The sequence below is a fragment of the Bactrocera tryoni genome, chromosome 4 (assembly GCF_016617805.1).
Source record: "Bactrocera tryoni isolate S06 chromosome 4, CSIRO_BtryS06_freeze2, whole genome shotgun sequence".
Classification (NCBI taxonomy): Eukaryota; Metazoa; Arthropoda; class Insecta; order Diptera; family Tephritidae; genus Bactrocera; species Bactrocera tryoni.
This window is the reverse complement of record NC_052502.1, coordinates 864869-888842: the sequence shown is the minus strand read 5'-3', so window position 1 is coordinate 888842 and position 23974 is coordinate 864869. Positions and strand designations below refer to the sequence as shown.

Genomic DNA, 23974 nt, shown 5'->3' with positions numbered 1-23974 from the left:
CACAAGTGTATTTAGAGAAATCGAGGTCGCAGGTGGGAAAACACATTACTTTAAGGTAAGCTTTTAAAATAAATATTTGCTTAGGGCATTATGGTCCTCAAAGGTAGGAAAATAAGCGAAAGTAGAATATTGAATGCACCTTTGGCTCCGTAAACGTGTTTTCCCATTTTCAGTTTCATTTTTGTGTAATTTTTATTATTTAGTAGTTTAGTATCTGGCTTTAAATACACACATGCTTTTGTATAAAGCTTCACAGCTGCTATGTTCCATGTTTCTAATCCTCCCTCTTTAAAACAATGCCAAGAGTTGAAATGCTTGAACAGAATGAATATGAGCAAAGTGTAGGCGAGTGTAAAAGCAGACAAGCATTTTCAAATTTTGTTTTCTCTCTCTGAGTGTCTCTGCGTGAGTGTGTGCGAAAAAGGTCCGAATTCCTCTTGTTGGCACTTAGGAATTATTGAAACAATGGCGACGCCAGAAAAAATATTTATGATCTGTTTGGATGCTTACAGGCGGCAAAACACAAGCATACACACATATTTTATCCGCGATGCCAAAGTGCAATCACTTGGGTTTATTGAACATTTATTGAAATTGTTTAGGAAACTGTAAGTCACAAATTGTGTTTCGGTCGTAGACAAAATTTATTGTGTTTTGAAAGCAAAATAGAAATGGGTTTGCTATATTCCGAGGGTGTTTCGGGCTCACTTTAACTAATAACTGACCTACTAACATACACCATGGCATACAAGTACGCGGAAATTGCAATTTAAATTCCCCGAGTAAATTACATTTCAGAAAAATATATTTTGCTAAGTCGGTAGGACTGCCCTTAATTACTATGCCAAATATGAGCGCGATCTGCCAATCAGTTTGTTTACAGCAGCTGCTTGAGTCGGTACACCTACCTAGTGCGCTGCGAAGGGAATGAAGTGTTAGAGTTCTGTTGGCCGTTTTGCGTGAGAATATCCATTGAAAACGGCCGGAACTGTGGACGAACAATTCATGGATTATACACTATGATAATGCACTAACAGCAGCGAGCCACGCTTGTGACCACATTTAAGTCCAAAAACGCAATGAACACCATCGAGCAACCACCGAGTTCACCAGATTTGGCTCTGTGTGAACACGTTTTCAGTCGATCGAAGAGATAAAACAAATTCGCTGAAGTAGCTTAAGGCCAATTTAATTAAAATTTCCGGTTACTTTTTTGTCACAATGTATGTTTTATGATATGTGCATGTTGCGTTGTGTCTGTGTCCAGCACATTTTAATTAGTGGACTTCTGTCTATCTGTGCTTCGCATAGATGAATTCAAGAGAGGCCATCCTTTAGGTGGTGGATGCACATCTCTTCACTTCTGTTTGTTTGACTTGCGTTAAAAAGAGCATTCGACGTCCGTTGAGGCTTTTAGCAGTTAGCAGTTGCAAAGCAATTATTAAATTTTAGGGATTAAATAATTTTTTAAAAATTAGTGTCGCGAAAAAACTATAAAATGTCTGCGCGGATCAGCTGAAACCAGTCTATACATTTGATTGATAAAAGGGAAGCGTCGAAAAGCTTGAGCAAATTGATTTGATTATATTCATAAGCTGTGAGGTAATCGGCTTCCTTGGCCTGCTAAGCTCTGTCAATTTTATTATAGAAAATTTAGGAATGTTATGAAACAAGTTTTACATCGGGAATTGGTGAAGCTAAACCATATTCAAAGAGAAAATTCCTGCTATTCACAAGCCCGATATGAATATTTACACAAATTTTAAATTAAAGACAAGAAAAACATTAGAAAATCTTTCACACATAAAAGAGTCTCTATAAAAAAGTATATATTTATACAGATATACTTGGTTGTGGACCGATTGGAGCAATTTTTATAGATATTATTGAATTAACTTGAGACTTGTGCTAAAGTTCCTGACGACAGCGTGTCAAATAAGAAAGCATTCCATACAAGAACTTCATTCCGATCGTTCATTTTGTTCAGTAGCTGCATATTTGCTAACGTGTTACGATATCAGCGGTTTCGACAGCTTCTTGTGGAGAAAAAAAAAAATTAAGGGACTAGTTCGCACATATACAGAACGGACGGATTGACGGCCCTGGCTAAATTTACCCAGCTTATCACGCTGATCATTTACGTATACACTTGTACATATATTATTGTAGGATCTCCGAGGTTTTCGAAAATCCCATTGCTTAGCTTGGAACCTTGAGCGCTTCACAGTAAGCCTTCGATTATTCTGTGACCTCACATCCATTACTTGATGCCCTTACAGCAGAGGTGATTGAAACTGTCCCTTGTTTATTGAAGAATACATTTTGTTTTTCATCGAAATATGGGGTAATAACCTCAAAAGCTATTTTAATTATTGGGAAATAAGCTCAGCAGCTCAACAACGTTTGCTTTGGTTGCACCAAAACAAAAATAACAAAATATGGAAACGTAATCCGCCAGTGGTTTCGCATATTAAATTAAAATTGATTTCGTTGAATACATTGGCTAAAATTGATGAATGCAGCTATCAAAACCAAAACTCACCTGGCAATGAAATGATCAATCCAAACCCCAGCAGTAACCAGCTGACAGCGGTGAGAGTGATGTTTGCAGTTTGGTGGCTACTTGCTTTCACGAAACTCATTGTGGCCACAATCAAATTCATTTTCAAATTCAATTTACACACTTTCACGAAATTTTAAATTGTTTATATTATTTTTTTGCGTGGGTAATTATGCACAATGGTGATGGTCGCCGTCAACAGCTGCAAGCTCAGCTATGAACTGTGTAGTGTTTTGGAAAATTGTTGTTAAATTGGCACTTTGCTATTCTATAACCGAAATACTCAGAACAATCGCTTAATTTATGTTACGTATACGACTCGGCACACACATTTTGTTTATAGGTTGCTTATTTTATTTACTGTTAGAACATGTTGTTGGTTGACGATTCTCGGCAGCGTTTATTATTCACCTAAAACCTTTAGTAAGATGGTATTGCTTAGGAAGTGATGGAGCGATGATGACTTCGAATGTGGACTGAAATGTTTTTCTTGACAGACGTTTGGCCTGGAACTTCCACCCAGAAGTGTTGACTTTGTCCTCTCCGACAATGCAGTTGGCTTTTAGAAAACCATTTATTCCATTTCATTTGGTACTATTTGGGTGTTATGGGCTCCTACTGTCGGCACTTAAAGTCCTCAGACATCAAGAGCAATTTTTTACACATTTTTTTGGACCCTTTGCTTGGAATTCCCATGGACTTTATAAGAAGTAGTAAGTGTGAGTAGCAGTGGAAGAAATACTTGTAACTTGATGTTACTACGTGCAATTATTGTTGTTGTTGATTGTGTTATTGATGTTGCAGTTGCTCTCTTAGGGTTTTGTTGTTGTTGCTGCTTCTGTCGTTATTGCACTTAAACGTCGGTTGGAGTGTTTTCGTCTGTTTTTCCTCAATGGCTTGCTTCTGGTATACGGTCCTTCCCACTTCTCTTTCGTCTTTTTGTAACCTTTTTCCGCTGTTTTGACTGTTCACCACTTCGGTTCCGCACTTTTAAACTCTCTTTTCCTTGGCATTTACCTCGCTTAACGGTGTTTGTGGTTTTTCTGCCGTTTTGATTTTTCGTGCCAATAAACTTTGTAGTGTTGCCGGCTTTTAGGGGCGTTGCGGTTTAGCTGTTGCTTCGCCTGTTAGCACCTCTCACTTCCCCCGTCGCTTTTAAACGCAGACAACTCACTTACTTCCTGAGAGCAAAGAACACATTTGTTGTTCTGCGTTGTTATTGTTATATTTGTTCGCTGTGCGTGTTAGTGTTACTGTGTAGTGACTCTATGTGGGAGAACGTTGCGCCGTACGTTATTCACGAGCGCAGCTGCGCGACCGAGAAAAACACGTTTCGCTGAGTATGGAAAGCCGCTCGGCACCTTGGCGCTGAACTCGTGGTGGCTCGCTGTGGCAATTGCACATTTTGTCTAGCTTACAAAAGTCCCAAATTCGAGCTGTATTAGTAGCTTTATTTAAAAATTATGATTTATTAAGTTAATTTATCATTTTGGTTATTACTGTGGTATAAAACATGATCTCTTTGATACTTATGACTTGTTTTCTCTTAGTTTGTTTCCATCACTTCAACACATTGCCGCACATGAAACCTGTAAAGCAGAAAAAGTTCAATAGTTAATTATCATCTTTTTTTTTATTATTTTCCTTTTTAATTCTTCTAAATTACATAATTAATTAGAGCCAGTGACAGCTCATAAATAAAATATAGAAAATTGAGAAAATAGTTAATTCCTAGAATTACACTCCGAAATTATTTTATCCTCAGAAAGAAAAATTGTTGCTCAAAGGTGTAATGATTAAGTTCGTTATATTTCTAAGTTCAGTGGTTATTAGTTATAGCTTAAAATCATCGAAATACTGAATATAAGTTAATTCCAGGCCTTAACATTCAGATTTGTCTCGCATCATTAATTTGTATTAACAATTTTTGCCTGAATGAGTCCAAGGTTCACTATATTTACAGAAATACTACTCTAAGCATTTTGTATGTTTTGCTGTGAGCTTTTCACCTTATCAGATGGGATTAGAGAGCTTATAGTTTGGACCGTTGCAGTGAAATTAAATAGTATTAAACTACTCTCCAACTAGTATGAATAGGAAGCTTAAATGTTCGGTCGATTCCCTCTTAAGACTTGATGAGCTACGAGTTGCCAATGATCTGACTTTGGGGTTTTTTAGATAAGTAGTTTTCAATCTTTACAAATCGTCCAAATTTATTTGGTTCGCGCTGCGTTCATTCTTCGGTCGATATAATCACTACGCAGATTCGGTAATTCGAGCATCTATGGGTCAGTTTACTCTAGTAGTGTATAATGCGCATTCTCAGAGGCGGCGGACGGTGTAATGCAACATTAGGAGTTTTCCGGAAAGTAATAGCACTGATTTTCTTCCACTGCGACTGTACTTCGGTAGGGGGTGTTCAGTTGTCTCCGAGCACCTGGAAAGTAAGGACAAACATTTTCTGTGAGCGGTGCAAGCCGAAAATGCACCGTTCGTTAGAGCAGAGGTACGCGACTAAATTCTATGGAACACTCGGTAAATCTGCAACAGTGACGTTCGATATGTTCAAGCAGGCTTACCCAGATGTTGCTTTAGCAAGAAGTGGTATGTTTCGGTGGCACCAGGCTTTTTTGGAGGGCCGGGAAGAGGTCGCTGATGAAGACCGCGCTGGGAAACCTGCGACTCCGATAAGCACCGACAATGTGACTTGTGTGCGCATAGTTTTGAAGTCAGACCGCCGACTAAGTATTCATTTAATTGCCCTGATGTCAAATTTATCAAAATCTGTGGCTCATGAAATTGTGACGGAGCACTCGAACATGCGCAAGGTGTGCGCAAAAATGGTCCCAAGAGTGCTCATTGCCGACCATAAATTGCGGCGAGTGGAAGTGTGCCAAAAAAATTTGAACATGTGTGAAAGTGACCCCCAATTTTTCAATAAAGTAATCACAGGTCGCGAATCAAGGATCTTTGAGTATGATCCCGAGACAAAGAGACAATCCTCTGCAAGCATTTTGAGATGACAGAGGGGATCCAAGCAGCATGCACGTCGGCTCTCAAGGCTATTCAGGAGAATGCCTTCCGTGACGTCTTCAATGGTTGGAAATCACGCTGGTAGCGCTGCATCGACGCAGAAGGAGCCTATTTTGAAAGTTTTTAAAGAATTGTAACCATTGGTTAAATAAGTTTTTTAAATCGACTCAGTCCTATTACTTTCCGAACAATCCCTACAATACTTAATACGGTGGTTCCGTGGGAGGGATCTGAGTTGAGAGTATGTTAGGTTTAAAAGGCGGATTAAATCTCTGCACTCAGGCTTTCGAAGCTTTCTCCTACTATGAATAAAAGAGAATATAAGAAAAATCGTTAACTTCGGCTGTATCGAAGCTAATATAGTATTTAAAAGAGCATTTCTTTTAGTAACTATGTGTTTAAATAAATTTAAAGACGTAATCGGCCAGTGTTAACCAGTCGTTAACTGAAAAGTCTCCAATGCAAGCAATTGACTCTGATTGATCAGTTTGTATGGAAGGTACATGCTATAGTAATCCGATCTGAATAATTTTTTCGGAGATTATTTTAATACCTTAAGCAGTAATCCATGTCAAATTTCGTGAAGATATATCGTCAAATGAAGAAGTTTTCCATACAAGAACTTGATTCCGATCGTTCAGTTTGTATGGCAGCTATATGTTTTAGTGGCCCGTTATCGGCAGTTCCGACTAATGAGCAGCTTCTTGAAGAGAAAATGATATTTTCAAAATATCAAAACGATATCTTAAAAACTGAAGAACTAGTTCGTGTATATACAGGCGGACAGACTGTCAGACGGACATGGCTAAATCGACTCAGCTGATCATTTAAATATATACTTTATAGGATCTCTGACGCTTCCTTCTGGGAGTTATAAACTTCGTGGCAAACTTAATATACCCTATGTATAATGAGTAAATCTGTCACACAATTGGAACTGCGCTCAAAAACTTTATGGGAGATTTGCGGAATGATCTTGGGTTGGGGGCTTACAAAATCCGGCCATAGTATTAAAGTCCATGAAAAATGCTATGGATGACGACCTTTGATTCTACTACATGTCATACAGCCAACGAAAAAGTCAATTTATTGAAGCACACTTTTGGTGAGCGCATTATCTCGCGTCTATGCTTCCAAGATTGGGCGATTTAACACCACTGGACCATTTTTGTGAGGTTAAGTCAAATCGCTTGTTTACGCAGATAAGTCCGAGGCAATTGACGCTTTGGAAGAGAAGATTCGTCGCGTTCTTACTGACACTGGAAAAATTACTGCGAAAGGTGGAAGGAATTTGGGCCTCTGGGATGGAATATAATCGATAACAATTAGGTGATTTTTCATAAATATTTGAAATAAAATGTGTGCATTTGTTAATTAAGATGACAGCCAGAAATACTGTAGTAGATTCGAGGTCATTATAGAAATATTAAAAAACTTTTAGTTAGTCTTTGGTACCCATGGCACTATAACCTTCGCTTTGTAATATTTTTATTTGGACGATTTCTAAGATCCCAGCCACGCTTATTTCTAGAGTGGCATACTCTTCAATTTATGTTAATCAGACCACCGTTTATATATAGTATATTCTACTTCTCGCACATCGCAAATACATATCTCTCGCAAAGGGATCACGATTTCTTATGATTTAAGAAGTAGAAAATGAACTCATTTCAAAAATAAAGAAGAAACGGTTTCGTTCATCGCGTCAATTTCTCACGGCAAACTAATGTTTTATCAACACTAAAACAAACAATTTCCTTCAGCCGGAAGCAATTTATCATCTTTGGTTTGGCTCTCGAGTAGCGGATGAAATAAATATTGTGGTAGCCTTGGGCAAGTGAGTGGAGTTGGTGAGTCATGGAGGCAGTAGGCGAATCGAAGGAATTTATTTTTTTGTGTTCTAACTTGTACAATAAATAACTCGAGCTATCAAAAAACCCAAAATTTCGTTTAGTGCCTGTCAAGAAAATGTGCAGACACAGCCTTTTGAAGCAAGTCCTTCTGTTAAGAGCGAGATAAGAAATTATGCCACTTGAATGGCTACCGTTAAGTTAAAAAATGTTGAATTGTTGTTGGTTATCTGATATTATTGTTTTCAGTTCACTTAATATTTAGCTTACTTAGATATAGCACCAAGAAGATATTGGTAGTCAGAAAACTGCCAAAACAAAAATATTTTTTAAAAATCAGCAAAGCAAATAATATATATGGTATGAGCCGCTATGTAATTCGAATATATTCTTGTGGAATATTTTTGAGAAATTATCGTATCTTTTTAAGCGTTTATAGTTGTATGCTCTGCATTCTTCCATTTTCGATGGTAATATGCTGGTACTCCAAAATATTCTGAGAGACCTCACGAATTATGAAAACTTATTTCATACTATTTATATTAAAAATTTTAAGTATTTGCCATTTGAATTAAATGAGCAATAGTGGAAAAAGCAAGGATCAAAGTACTCATTTCTGCTATGCAAATGAGAGTGAAATCTAAAATGCTGGAGCAAGAATGGCAAATAGCAAAAACTGTGGGTAACATAAGTGCTGCATCAGTGTTGCAAGTGTGCGAAATGTATGCAAAAGGCGATTTGCGGTGATTTATGTTCGCTTCAAGTTGCAATATGGATCCCCGCCGTCTGCTAAACTGCAGTGCCCCTCCTTTCCGCTCAAAACCAACTATTACTCTTACTCAGCGGGGGCTTGTTACATTGTAGAGCACTTAAGTGCAGAGGTTGTCCAAAAAGTCAACCTCAGAGGAGAGATGATTTTTGAAGAACACAAAACATATCATGTGACATTAATACACGGATTTGCTGGTGTTGTTGCTTGTTTTTTGTTATAGCTCCCAACATTTCTTACATTGCTTGTGCCACAGTCGTTGCACCGAAGTCAGAGTAACCACAAAGATGAAATGTGTGATGTTAAACCAGAAGCCATGTGATTTGTGACTTATTGTTGGTTTGCTTAGCTTCTTTAATTTAGAAAAACTCAAATTGTTTGTTTTATTTACGCAGAGACTTCTTGCCTTTTGTGTTATGTAAGCAAAACACAGTTTTATATTTTTAGGAATATAACAAGCTTTTGCATGCATATGTCAATGAACGCAAACCAACAGAACCCACGTTTTAAAAAGGTACAAACTATTTTCATTTAATTGGGGCAAATAACCTTAGTCACCAATATAAACAAACTAATCGTCGCCCGTCACATTACCAATTGAGACTCAATGAACCATTGACGTTAATGACGGTTCCAGAAGCAATATAATTATAACTTTATAAATAATTAGGGTTTCCGGTTTCACTTATTCTCAACGCTAGGTGCTGTTCGACTCCTGAGTCTCCAAATGCATTCATCTGTTTGCTCATGCTGTTAGCGACTGCTGCTTTTAAAGCAATAAGCAACAGAAGACAACTTGCTTGCGATGGATGTGATAAAAATACAGCAATAACAACAATAATATTTGAAAAGTGCAAGTGAAAGCGCAAGCAGAGTTGCATAGAGTCCAGGCAACACAACAGAGTGGCTATCACAGTGCTTAGCAATAACTGTACCAACAACAAATACCGGAGTTCATATGAGTGAACTTTGGTTGCCGTCTGTGTTCGTTTGGTTGCAACACTGTGTGCTTGATGCATACATGAGAGAGTGTTCACACAGGTGACATGAAGCATGTACGAGAGTACTTGCGACCATCTACTGCCAGCGGCTCCGGTTGCCGTTACCTGGGGTATTGTCAGCAAGGTTCAAGTGCGCGTACCTCTTCGTGGGTGCTGAAAATCGTTGTCTGACACGTATGCTTCTGATCGGCTTCTGCACTTTTATTTAATGCAATAATGATATATCCCAGCATTGGGGGGAGAAAGCAATGCAAAATTTCTTTTTGTTGCCATAGCTTTAAAAAGTTTACATTTTTTTCATTATTCGATAGTTAAAATTCAAATATATCTTCCAAAACGGATTTTTCAAAATTCAAAATATTTTCGAAGTTATAGCAGGTTTAGTGTCGTGGCAACGTCGTGGACCAATTCGAGCAGTGGACGAAACTTATATCTCGTTCTTCTGGAAACTACTTTTTTTGATGTGGCCGTCGTGATAACTCATCTTCGAAAGAGCCTATTGAAATGTGGCATTCTGTAGATTAAAAATGAAAAATTGAAACTTGCAATATTAAAAAAAAAATCGCCAAGTAAAAAATTTGTCAGAAAATCGATCTTCATTTTCGAGTAGCCGTCATTGAAAGAAGAAAAAATTCGGTTTTGCAGCTTCTTGAGGTAGGGATATTTGTGCTAATCAAGAATCTATTATTGTTTTATTATACAAATCACCGCAATGGTAGAAATCATGGCGACGAGGATATGACCTTTTCCCTCTACCTCAAGGACGCAGAACTCAATGAAATTTTTTTTAAATTAATTTTGTGTACTCTTCAAATATAAATAAACAAATGATTAAAAATCGAATAGTAAAAATATCAATTGCTCCCTTTTGCAATTGTCAAAAATCGCTCATAGTCTCTAGTCTAGAGACTAGTCTAGTCTCTAGTCCTTTCAAGCAATTTATAGCTTTAAAATGTTGTTTCTCTTTCTCTGGCACCAAGAAAGCGTCTGAGTTCAGTGCTTGAAAAAATTAGATGAGAAAGACGACCTTTACCAAGATAAACAGAATAAATAACGGTTATTTCAGCAAAAGTACTTTTTTGTAGATTATAGACTTGTGTCATCTGTGTTCCTTAAACTGAATTTTGCTTTTGAAAAGCGGCAACGAATGCATCAGTCGGTTTCCGTTATTTAGATTTTATGATGTAAATAATGCTGCAGTTTCTTAGAACCCAAGCTCGTTGAGGACAATTCATTGTAGGTGATGAATATCAATGAAAATACCTTCATTACCACTCAAATAATGTAACAACAGGGTATCCCCAAAGATTTTCGAAGCCCAAAAAGATGTTTTCAAAAATCTTATTATACTATTTAATATGGATAAAATATATCGACTGATCATCTAACGCTTAATTTTGAACAAACTATAATATTATAGGTACTTGCAACAAATTTGGTAATATGGGTACTTGCAATAATATATGGGACTGTTATTTTTAACGAAACTTTAATGACTTTCTGAATTATAATTTTGCGTATTTTCTGTTTAACAGTAGCTTAGTTTTATATGTTCCAAATTCATAGAGTAATTAAGATATCAACGAAGATATCAACGGCAATGCGGTAGCTAAGCATAAGGGACTTCATCAAGGAGGGTGCTGATGAAGCATATGAGTAATCACTTCATCTTCTAGGCAGCATGAATAAAGAAAAAAGAAGTTTCTTTGGGGACGTGCGAATATTTACTCTGAATTCGTTTTTCTTTTTGGAAATGTTTTCAAAAAGTCTGTGGGAATGATCTTAGCAAGAAATAAACCACGAATTATGTAAATTCAGGTATTTACGCGCAGCTGTATTGATGCAAGCCACTTCTACCGGCGAGAAAAGCGGGAAAATGTTTTGTCTTCCGGCAATCCAAAGTGGGGCATGAGCTTTATTATTTCAACACTTTCATTATTGCAGCTCCATTTGCTTGTTATGTCATCGTTGCGGCTGTGGCACCAAAGCCACTCCGGTATAACGGTAAAGGAAAAAGGAAACAATTCGCAAAAATTGAAGAATTATTTCAAAATGCAATATAAATAACAGCGAAGTGCACCAATTGTTGCAGCAGAGACAACGCGAATTGTGGCACGTGGATAGTTAGTGCGACAAAAGTCAGTAACAATAACAGCAAAAGCTTCTGGGAAAAGTGTCAAGAATAAAGCGAACAATGCAGATGCTACACAAGCAGGTACATGCCACAAAATGTGGCAAGTTGTGAGCTGTCAACAGTTCAGCGTGCCGCAAAGGCATTAGCATGGAAATGAGAAAAAGCGAAAAGCACAATAACAGCATTGTCGACCGTTGCAACAATGCCACATTAGCAGCAACACATTAACCGCGAATGCACAGTGACTTCCTTACTAGAAGTTTCCATATTGCCACTTTGCTGCAATTTCCGGGTCACACCTCGTTGTTGGATAATCTTTGGAAAATTAAATTTTTATGTGCCACACTTTTTACTGTTCAATTGAAATTAGCCTTAATTTATATTTTCTTGTGTATAAATATTTAGTTTGAAAGCTGTAAGCTCAGGAAATATTGTTGATAAGCTCTTCTATTCAAAGTTGCAACATGTGGCTGTGAAAGTGTGTCTCTTCGTTGGGTTTGTTTATGTTGCAGGTTTTTTGGGCTCAGTGAGTTGAAAGAAAAAGGATATTTAAAATTCTTTCAATGTACAAATGTACATATGTTAATATGTATATGTATCAAAGGCGCAGCTGGCTGGTAGGAATCTGCGTGTCTTAAAGAGGCTTTAGCAAAAACAAAAATTCTTGCTTGCCTGCACCAAATCCCCCACATAAATATGTTCATAAATTGTAAGGCCCCGGCTGCCTGCATAAGTAAATAAGCCAGCGGAATTCTTGTGCTCGACATTAAGTCCATGGGAACCACACACTCTTTCATGTAAATATATTATGAACATTTCCACATTAAGTTATTCGATTACACATAAGAGTCCATATAAAATGAATGAACAAACACACACCAACATACCCAACCTCGTATGTGGCACGGCCCCCAAAAGTATTGAAAAATGTCAAGGACGTGAGGAAGTATTTGTTGTAGGCAATAATAACGGAACATATACTAAGCAGAGGCGGGTGTTTAACGAGCCGATACAACGCTCTTCTACGCCCTGTCCCAAGTGGCAAGGATGTGGCGAGGCGCGTAACACAGCAGGAGGTGCTGTTGCTGACATAGAATTCGAGATTGGATGGAAAATGGAGGCGCCGGGGCATTGGGCCTTGGGGCATCAATTGATGCAGTGTAGATGTATGTGTGCATCCATGTGCGTTTCGATGAACTTGCGTCTTTCTCAGTTGCTGGTACGCATTTCCTTTCGCTTGGTTTGTTTTCTTCTATTTTTATTTTTCTGCAAATTTTTTGCTTCTACTTTTCTACTGTGCTGTTTCGGGGCTGACGCACTGCCACACAACAACAACATGTTATCGTCCACCGAACATGAATTCACGCGAACGAATGCGAATTTGTCGAGGCATTGGGGACACACAGTTTTGGGCCTGCCAAAAAAGGTTAGTATGTGAATGTACAAGTATGTACATATGTCAATGAGCGTTGCTGTGTGTGTATATGTGTGAGGAAAGCGAGTTTTTATTTTTAAGTTACTGCCAATGGTGTTTTCATGTTCATGTCGTTGATTTATTTTTTCCGCTGTTATAATTGCACTCGCTATGCTTGTTTTTGTTGCTGTTGCATATCACCGCTCACGAGCCGCTTGTGGCCTCAATGCAGAGGCTGTGTCGCTTCTAGTTTGTTGTTTTCACTCCTCTTTCATTTCCAGTGACACATTTGTACTACTGCGGCAAAAAATAAATAATGTTGTCTGTCCTTGTTGTTGTTTTCCTTTCTGTCTCATTGCAGATTTGCTCATACCCCAAATGGTGATCATTCCTGACCGCTTTATTCCCTAGCTTTGGCCTCCATTTCCCGCTCGTCTTTACGACTCAATCGACCTTGGAGGGAAAAATAACTTCTCTTTCTGTAAGTATGAAAATTGTTGTTGTTGCAATGTTTACAGCAATTTTCTTGGTTTGTTGAGTTGCAACCGAAATGAAGTGCCTTCAATTTACATTTGAAATAAAATTGACGTTTCTGACAGCCAAAATAAAATCTTTTTCGGAAACAAATTTTTATTTTCGGCTTGCAACATTTATGAGGAATAATTGTATGCATTGAGTTTCTAAGTCAGGTGTATTTGGAATATGGAAACCATATATATCAACCTGTGGTAAGGAACATAAAAAGGAAGAAGCTAGAAGGTCTTAGTTCGTGTGTAATAGAACTTTGTATACTCTCGCAATTTGAAAAGATCGAAAGAAGAAAAATACTTTCAGGTGTTGCAAAAGTTCATACAAAAAATATTGCGAAACAACTCAGTACGCATTAATCGAAAAAACCTAATTAACTCAATTGACATATGTGAGATAAGGTGATTTAGAGCTAAATTTATTAAAAGGGGTTTATGAGAAAAACATCTACCAAGGGATTTGAATTCCCAATTTCATTATGATCTAACAAAAATGATTTTATATAGTACTAGGATATGCAGTATATGGGAGCTGAGGTAATTCGTGGCTCGATATCTCACGTTTTCAGCATTCAACTATTGTATATTCACTATTATATTACATTTACATGAAGAAACCTCACAGATTAACAAATATTTAAGGCATAAAGTCAAGCGCATCTTCGAGATTCGTATATTATGGAGCTAAGGGATATATTGCCCTTTTTTCATCCATTTTGGGCAAGAGAATACACTTTTGTTGGAAAGAGATTTTTCCTGAATTTCATTAATTTCTTTCAGAAGTTCGAAAAAATGTTTATTAGGTATAAGGGACTAATGGAAGCATTGATCTTATTTTACGCATTTTTTAATTAGTATTTTGTAAAGTGAAAACATCAGATGAAATTTAAAAGTTTATGGTATGGAAAGTAGGCGTGATTGTTAACCGATTTGGCAGTTTCACAGTGTATGTAGGAATGGTTGAGTAACCTTACATATCACATTTGCTTGAATTGATCAAAATGGGCGATGAGGTGTGGCATTGTCCAATTTTTATACTATAAAATAGGGCTATAAAGCCCTTCCTTACCTTCCTGGTTGTGAATTAAATGCTTGAGGCGCATTTATTCAGTGAGTTATCTTTTAGTCTCTTTTAGTACCTTCCAACATAGCCATTCTAAGGGAATCTTGCGCGGTAATTACATACTTATTTTTTCCCATTTTCGCAGTGTATAAGGATTCTTAGAGGGTTTCCTTTGAGCAAGAGTGGCGATCTACCCACTTTCAAAATACATTTTCCACAAGAGTCCCTCACTACTGCGATCTGTACAATATTAATTTAGTGGCAGTGGTTCAGTTACGCCCATTTGCAATACCGGCCTCTTTTGGGTACCAAGGTACATATATATCAAAGTCCATCAATATATCCCCTTTTTGGTCGAAATATCCGACGGATAGATAATCACGGGATTTCGGTTTGTCTAGTCATTCTGATCATTTATGTATATATGTATGTATACTAGTATCCATTTCTATCCCGATTAGTTTTAGTAGTGATACAAAAACCGTTAGGTGAACAAAACTATAATACTCTGTAGCAACATGTTGCGAGAGTGCGTTTAATTTGCAGAAAGAATCAACGCCGGTACTACTACAATTAGCAATTGTGGGATTAATCAACCATTGGATTTTTCAGTGGTGAGAAAACTATAAATTACGATATGATACTTAGCAAGTGGTGATCAAAGAACCGAATAGCTGGCAAGCAATGTGTGTTTTTTTAAATGTATTTGAAAGTATACTTCATATTCGGAGCACTATAAGCTTTTTGAATACGGGAATGAAGTTTAAGCAAAGCAGACCAGCCTTGCATTTTTTATCGCAAACATTTTTTTCGGTGTTCTTAAAGACATAAGTCCACCCACCAGAAAAATGCATTTGCAATGTTTTGGGTTGTGAGCGTGTTTCATTATTTATAGCCTTATTTTTCCAATATGTTTAAAAATGTAACTAAATACACTCTTCTAAGTACATAATTTTAATGATATATTTAAGGGGTAAGTGTGTCTAGCAGGTTACGTACACATATATGTATGTGTATTATAAGACTAACCGATCATTGGTTTACCATTGCCTTTACTTTCGGAAGATAATGTGGTATTTTTCGCAAATGTTGAATTTCCCAATGAAAACAAATCAATTAAAAGCAATTTCACTCCGGATTTCAATGCGTTGAATAGAATTATAAATATGTATGTGTACATAAAAATGCTCATTTGTTTGCATATGTTTGCTAAATATACTTTAATTACACACTCGTGAGCGAATCAGCAAAAATCTATGGTTAGTTAACTCGGAATTTTTAACACGTTCTGCTTTTATATTATGGCAATGATGACATGTGTGTAGATTAATGAGATTATTCCATTTAGGAATGCCGAAAGTGTCACTTTTGCGTGTCTTTTTAATATTTTTTTGCGATTACACATATGTGTTCATACTTTTTTTTAATTTCGTATATTTTCGGAATTAAAATAATTTTTATTTCTTACACATGTTTTTGGTTTGTGCTTGTGTGCGGAAATGCGGAAAAGTTTAACCACTTTATTAAAAAAATTTAAATTTGATAAGAGCTAATATAAGGGAAGAAAATTCTCATGCCCCAACATACAGGAAAAATCGAAAAATGTCTACTTGATGTGTTTTTATTTTGTTGTTGCATGAAGTTAGAAAAGGTTTGCATATAAATTCACTAGGTCTTCTCCGAAATAAAATTGGAGAACACTTTACCTTTTGTAGAAAATCTCGAAATACACAAAAATAGTTGGTTTGACATAAAAAAAGTTGAATGAGTGAGTGTTCGTGCACAAGCCCTTTATTTCAATAAATATCTTCAGACAGGAAAAAGTGCACAATTTTAATAAAAATAAGAAACAGGGTTAAAACAGAAGCTATAATACCCTCCACAATAACAAAAAATTACTTAGGAAAACTTGTTCAAATCTGAACAATTTCTTTCAAGGTTCCACCATTGTCTTTGGCAATGATTTGTGAATATATTTCGTCAAATATCGTACAAAAAGTTTTCCACACAAGCACTGGATGGATCGTTCAGTTTATATAGTAGCTATAAGCTATAGTAGTCCGTTACAGGAAATGAAGCATTTAAAATGTTAGAAAACCGTTCATAGCTTTAATTTATTTCAACTTTGGGTATTTTTTTCCTCTGCGCTGCAATGTTCGTAACTAAACTTTGAGTTGTTGCGGCCTTCACAATATACAAATGAATTGTAAATTGCTTAAATAAGCTAAGATATCAGATCAAATGATGTAGGAACGAAAAAACTTGACTTAAGAATTCTGCAAAAAATACAATTTAATATCGATTTTATTATTTTCAATCACAAATTAAACATAAACAAAATTTCCTAGTAAAGTGAATATTTATTGGTAATTTATTACCATTTATATCAACGTTTTGACATTCCAACAAAGTCTGAGACGAAAAAAGGAAAATGATTATTCCTACTTTAACTGTGACATTTACATATAAATCTCCCATTTCGCTGTCCTAGCACATCTGGTGCCACTTTAATTACGAATCCTAACATGACACGCCTCCACATTCAAAGCAGACTTCTCGTCTCGTGCACCGTTAATTATTGCTACTGCGAACTTTTGCACTTTTCGAAATATTTCTATGTTTCTCCGGCTTTTCAGGAACGAAGGATTTATGAGCGTCTGGGAAGAAAGTAATTCTAAGCTGTGGGAGGCTTAGGCCCAGGAAATACTTCAAAACACTTTACAATAACGTTCATATGAATGCGTATGTGTATGGCAGTGAGAAATTTAGTGAGGTGTTGTGAACATTGTCGTAAATTCTGCTCGAGTGGAGTGCCATTAACATTATTCTTGCATGAATTGCTGTTTGCAATTGCCTTTATTTTTCCTTAGTACTGTTTGAAAGATTTGAATAAATACCTGCCGATATTGCCATAATTTGAATGAAATATAACCACTAAAAAATATTAAGAATTTAATTTTCTAAACTTTATGCGAGTCTTTTAATATTTATTTATTATTTAACAGCTGCTTTACATGAGCCACATTATATTTCGATTCTATAGAAAGCATTTTACTCGTTATGCTTGGATCACGTGGGCAATTATCAACATATTACAAGTTCAATGAGGCATGCCACATTAAATTAATATCAAAAGAAACAAAATATTTATGGACAAATCACTGCTAATACTCAAACTCATACATGTACACATAAACCTAAACGTAGTTTAATGATTGCACCGTTAACTGTAATTCGCATTGTTTCAATTATAAAAATCCCACAACGCAACAAATGGCAGTTAAGAAGCTACGCACGGAGCTGCAGGCGCAATCGATCTGCAAATAACTGTTAATGCCACTTGAGGCAAGTAATTGCCTTTGCTTTTATTACGTTTCTTTCCATTCCATTAAAATTAATAACCTGATTTTTTATTTGCTATTAAAGGCAAATTGCAGCTTAGGGTCCTCAAAATTACCATATTTTTCACATAAGGAACTGAGATTTCCTTCTCGGCCCGTTCATGAAAATATGTGTAGATATGTGTTCGGCACCCGCTGACATAAAATATATCACTATCGAATTAGACATGAGACAAAACGTTTTGTTGCCTTTCACTTGTTAAGCATTTGGCAATTTTTGGTCGGTCAAGTGGAAGAAAACAAAAACAAATGACCATTAGCATACAAATATGACCAAAGAAGTATTAGTAATGCGTTGCTTCGGGCTGAGTACATTGTTGAGATTTGATTGTATCAAATATTTACGTAATTTAAATAATAACATAATTGATAATTTTATGGGTCAGGAGATTCATAAACTATATTGTTAAATAAAAAGTGTCGAATATATACACAACAAAAAATTATTAAATTGCGATTTTTCGTACATTTCAATCCAAAATTATTTAAAACTGTGATCATTGGTTTAAGTGTCTTTAAGGTAAACTAATATCGGATATAAATTTTCCCTAATAAGCATATTATTATAAAACAGCACCTTGGCGTATGAGTAACTTCTTGAAACAGATCAGAATCAGACTTACACTTTAATACAGGAAATTTAATTCTTAAAATTTAGTTCTCAGTTAAAGTGTGATTTGAAGAATACCACTGATACAATAGAGATACGTCCATCAAAAGTGAGGAGATGAAAGCATTTCGTCAAAAGCCAGCCAGATTGCGGCTTTGCACAGAAATGAAAACGAAAGCTCAAAAAGGAATGCAACACAACATTACGAATGTTCCGGCAGCATTAGCCCTCGTGAAGGCGGTGAATCAGAAGCGGAAAGGAAAACATTCAAAAGCTACAATGCATATTGTTCCCACTTTCACGGCCACAAGTCCGATTGTTGTGAGCAGCCACAAACGAATGAATGAACAAGAAAAGAATTTGCGCTCGCACGTGCCGAGGAAACGCACACGAATAAAGTACAAACTTATTTTTAGTAAGAACAAGTAAGGTAAGGAAGAGCTAAGTTCGGGTATGTCCGCACAACTTGCAAGGATTAAAGTCAGCGAAGTGCCTGCAAGTACATAAAGCCTGTTAGTTATATGAGGTCTAGGGCGAGTTTTCACTGGATTTTACTCATTCTAATTTTAATCATATTCAGGACCTAGGGGCTGGAATAGTTTTCGTACAAATTGGGACATTTTTAGTCGTAAGATGGCGCACCTCAAAGACACTATCCGTGAAAGGTTGTTATCCTAATAAATGAAAGTGAAAGTTTCGAATGATATTTAAAATTGTGTTGTGTGGGAAGTAGGCGTGGCTTTAGTCCAACTGCACTCATTTTCATGAGTGTAGCAAAACCCGAAAAATAGCATGAACGGTCGAAATCGATCAGGCGGGTCTCGAAATATGTGTTTTCACTTAAAAGTGGGCCGTGCAACGCCCATCGTCCAATTTTGACCGCGTCTCCACTAAAGCGCTATAATACCATTTCGAAGGTAAAATTTTATGTCGCTTGCAAATTGTGTTATAGGTTTATCGCGCGTTTAGTAATTTTTAACAGTACCGTTATATGGGCACCGAGCGGGGCTATCATCCATTTTCACACTGTCGGCAGGACTTTGCGCTGAGCAAGTTTAAATGATTTAAGAGATATGTATGTACATTAAACTTATTAGAAGGCGGGGCCACGCCCACTTTTTCAAAATTTGTTCGCCCATACATGTCCCTTGCTTCTCCGATCTCCTGTGCCTAGTTAGAAATGTAAATCGTAATTTGATGCCTAGTGATGGTACTTTATAAGTTTTCGATTAATTTTGTTTTCTGGGCGTGGTAGTGGTCTGACTACCCACATCTACGAACTCGTAATTTTCTTTGCGCCAAGAAACACGTAGACCAAGTCTCATCAATATATATTCATTTGTACCCAATTTGTACGGACAGACAGACAGTCACCCGGATTTTAAATCGTCATTACATATATATAACCGTATATGTTTAAACCTATATCTGCCTATATTAGTTTAGGAGCTACGTGCAACCGTTAGGTGAACAAAACTATTATACTCTGTGACGACATGTTGCAAGGGCATAAAAAATATAACGGTAAAGCACAAAATGCAATCTCTGCCAAAGAACACATTAAAAAGCAAAAGCGCAAAATTAAAAGCAAACACAATCTCACAAATGACCAAAAATAATAAGCAGGAAGTAGAATCACTAAAGTGCCTCACTTGCCACGAATTTGTTGCAGCAAGCAAAATAAAACATAAGCACATTCACATTTTTAATAAACGCTAAATAATTTAGAACTAATGACTTTTGGTGCGTACATTTCGAAATTTATGGTAACGGTGATTTCGCTGCTCTCCCAGAGGCACGCTCCGGATCCTTGTTCTGTTTTTCACTATCACAACGGATATTGCTGATGATGACGCTGATTGGGAGACGGAAACCGTGAGCTGAGCGGCTGTTAAGGGACGCGCCTGGGCGTTTAATTAAAATTTATGCGCCCTCGTGGTCTGGATTTTTATCTCCAGAAGAAGCGCACTACAAACACGCAATATTAATAATTGCACTAGCACACACACACACGTGCTTGCGTCTTATCTGAATACTGACTGCTATGCTTGAACGCTATCACGATTTTCACACAGATTTGTGGTGGCGCTATTTCGCCGAGACTTTTTGCCTCCACCACTTATCGCTTGTTTCCACTTAGCCACCACTTTCCAATCACTGGCTATCGAGATTTCACTTATTTTTTTACTGCATGTCTGACAACGCGTCTGATAGCTGCCGTCAACTCGCAGCTAGCAAGCGTTTATTGTCCTGATGAAGCGCTCTATATTTCACTACAAATTGTAATAATTTATTTCTATTTGTTTTACTTTTTATACATTCTTTTCATTGCCAACTTAATGTAAGAAGAAAGGATAACCGAAAACGTAATACAATTAATTTGCTGAATTCGTCCAGCACCGCAAAGGCGGAGAAGCCTGAAAATCACGTCTCACAATTCACACAGAGTTTCAGTATATAAAGAACGAGAATTTAAGTTTGAACACACTTCACACTTGGGCACGGGCCACCAGAACGCCTCTCAACCGCGCAACACTTGGCAGCACAAATGTATATTTGTGGGACTTTACTCTGCCTGCTCTTGGCTTCTGCTTTAATTCTTTAATATCTTCTTCTATTTCCACATTGCTCGTTGCTGCCGACAAGTAGCGAACCGTCTCGTTCAAGCCCACGTTCTAAACTGAACTGAATCTTCGCTGCGACTGAGGTAAAAAGCCAAGTGCCAGCCGAGTAGCCGAGTAATGAGCTGAGGCGGAAGGCGCAGATGCGAACATCGCAGATGCGGAGGCTGTGTATGAAGGCAGCGCTGCTGAAATTGTTGGGGTTTGCACTTGTGTTGGTGCTAGTGCTGCTATTGCTGCATCCTTGAGCACATAATTGGTGTCCACGTGGTCCCTCTCGCTGGCGGCGACGCTGCTGCGGTAGCATTTGCCGGAGCTGTTGGTTTCGTGGTTCTCTGTTTACGTTTTGCTTTGCTGTTAAAACTAACAGAGGTATTTACAGATATTTCATGGCACTGCTTAGTTAGCAGTTTGTTGTCTGTTATGAGGCGGAAAAGAGTTCGTGTTGTGCCAATAGCAGTAAGTTCTGTATCGTGTGCTAAGGTGGGTTCGGTTAACGCGGTATGAAAAAAATAATATATAAAAGAGAGAAAAGTATATGCAATCAAATTATGAGCCTCTGTGTTATCTCTATTTGAAAAATGTACTAAATTTGATGTTCATGCGCTCAATTTTCATTCTCTCTTTTTCGGTTAAACTTAGCTCTGAGCTCTTTTCGGATCAAACACATCAGATACGAGCTCTTTCCTGAATACGTCAAGTGTAAACAAACAAACAGAGAGCCAATAGTTAAAAAAACAATCACGTGTTCTTAGCAAAACAGAGAGCATACGATGGCGGTAGGGAGTTTTCTTTGAACTCGTGCAATGCGATTCATATTCATATCACTTTTCTGAAAATTTGTAGTGAATCTCTGCAATAGAGATGCTGAGGGTCAGAATTTTTTTACCTTCTATAGTAAGGAAATCACAATTTTAAACTAAAAAGTACAAATTACGGTTAGTTTATTATATGAATATTTTGAAATAAATACGATAATGAGAGTACTATATATCTGTCTCATTTTCTACTTCATCTAATCATATTTTTTATTTATTGAAAATACATCATAATACGAAGAATTTAAATGTAAAGGATCAGCCAAGTTCAATAACTTTAAGTGCTATATTATAATTTCAGTTCTATAGAGTATTCAGAAAAATCAGAAAATCTTCCGAAATACGATACTGAGAAATCAGAAAAGAATAATTACATATATTGTATAAGATGTTTCAAAGTTATAAAAAATATATAACAGGTGGCGCAAAAATTATCTTCCGATGTTTTTTGGAAAATGAAAAACTTTTTAAAAAATGAAAAACTTTGATTCTGCTTGTGGATTATTTTTTTTGGTCTTTTAAATTTTTTTACATCAAGTCGGGAATATGATATCATGTAAATGGTCACCGCTACTGTTGATTGTCATTTGAGCCCTTTTCATGGCATTTTCCATCACTTTGACCAGAGCTTCCGGCGATAGGTCCTCACATTCTTGACGGATATTGCTTTAAGAACTACAAGAGTCTGAGGCTTGTTGACAAAAACCCCACAATAAGAAGTCTGGAGCGGTCAAATTAGGCGATCTTGCTGGCCAGTGCAAATCGCCAAAACGGGAGATTAGGCGCCCGGGAAATGTATCCTTCAGCATATCGGTTGTGGCGCGCAGTGTAGCGTACCATTGTTTATTTACGTGTATTTCGCATGTGTTTACTACTGTCATTGTAGCATCTTCTGATCATCTTCTGACTTTTGCGCCACCCTATATATTATAACAGTTCGCAAGGATTATCAGAAATAAACGGAAGACTCTCTAAATGAGGTTTATCATTATATCCAGTTTTCTGTGTTGTATCCAGGGTTGATACATTGTCACACAATTTTTATCTTCATCCTCCCTTCGGTTGAATTCGCAAATATATCTGCTGTTGGCTATCGCTCCTCTAGCCTATCTTCCTAATACTTTCAAAGGAGCATTGAGGTACTTTTGCAATGGAACTTTTCAAAGAAGTTTGAATGTCATTTCAGCATACACTTCAACCTATAGTATTACATTTAATTGAACTCTCGCCGCTATCGTCAAGCGGCAGAATTTTCTTTCTCATATTCATATATGAATATGAAAGTTGAATTAAATCGTCAAAGCTAAGCCCATTGTTTAGCAAAAACTTGTAGCAAAAGTCACAAAAGTGAAATAAATGATAAAACTAAATGAATATTGCGGAAATGTCACTGTTGTTCACATACAAACACATATAATACAATAAATCTACATTCACATGTGCAAATATGCTGGGAATTTCACTTTCATTCCATTTTCTGTGTTTGCAGAGAAAGCAAAGATTTTTTGATGGAGATAAGAAATGTTAGTGGGCTCCACAAAAACAGGCAAAGTATGTGTATGTACATATTACCTAATTAAACTTGGAAACATTATTTTCATTTTTCTCTTTTGCCCCCTCATCCAGTGAACTTTAGTTGCAACTGTTTTCATGTAAATAAAACTAATTTAAATGCAGTGATTAGTATACACATGAGAATGCTCATACGACTACAAAGACATAAGCTCGTACGTATGTATATGTATCTGAACTGGCGAAGAGAAATGAATTATGTGAACACAGCCTTTGTGTCCGCTGCTTTTAATTTAATTGACTTTCAGCAGATTTAATTAGCTGCTTGGTATGTTTCTAACATTCTTTATATATCAGTAAGTATACTTTTAACTGAATATCTGCTACTAATGAAATTTCGTTAGAAATATGAACACGCTGAACCAGCATTGTTGAGTTTCCTTGAAATCGGAGGTTATACATATGACTTTTAACTTGACGCCCAATAAAGAGCTCTGCCCTGAGTGGCCCACAAATTGAAGCAAACAAAATGGGTCAAAATATCGCAAAGTGTCCTACTTTGTATATCTTTTCAGCTTCTTTTTTCCAATTCTGTTTGTCAGTGTTTAACCGCATTTATACTCCTATGAGGGCTGCTTTCAGCCAGAAAACTCATTCAAAT

General features: G+C 36.8%; 1 protein-coding gene across 2 annotated transcripts in view; it reads right to left on the bottom strand.

Annotated features, from left to right (window-relative positions):
• The window catches only part of LOC120773413 (neuronal acetylcholine receptor subunit alpha-7), a 94722-nt gene extending 73699 nt beyond the window's left edge, over positions 1–21023 (bottom strand). For both annotated transcript variants that reach the window (XM_040102282.1, XM_040102283.1), the window contains exons 1-2: positions 20114–21023; positions 2543–4149 (exon numbers count right to left, since the gene is read on the bottom strand). In XM_040102282.1, the coding sequence (XP_039958216.1) occupies positions 2543–2663 (121 nt within the window). In that variant the 5' untranslated portion in view covers positions 2664–4149; positions 20114–21023. The remainder of the gene's footprint in view (positions 1–2542; positions 4150–20113) is intronic.
• Positions 21024–23974: the final 2951 nt, after the last annotated feature.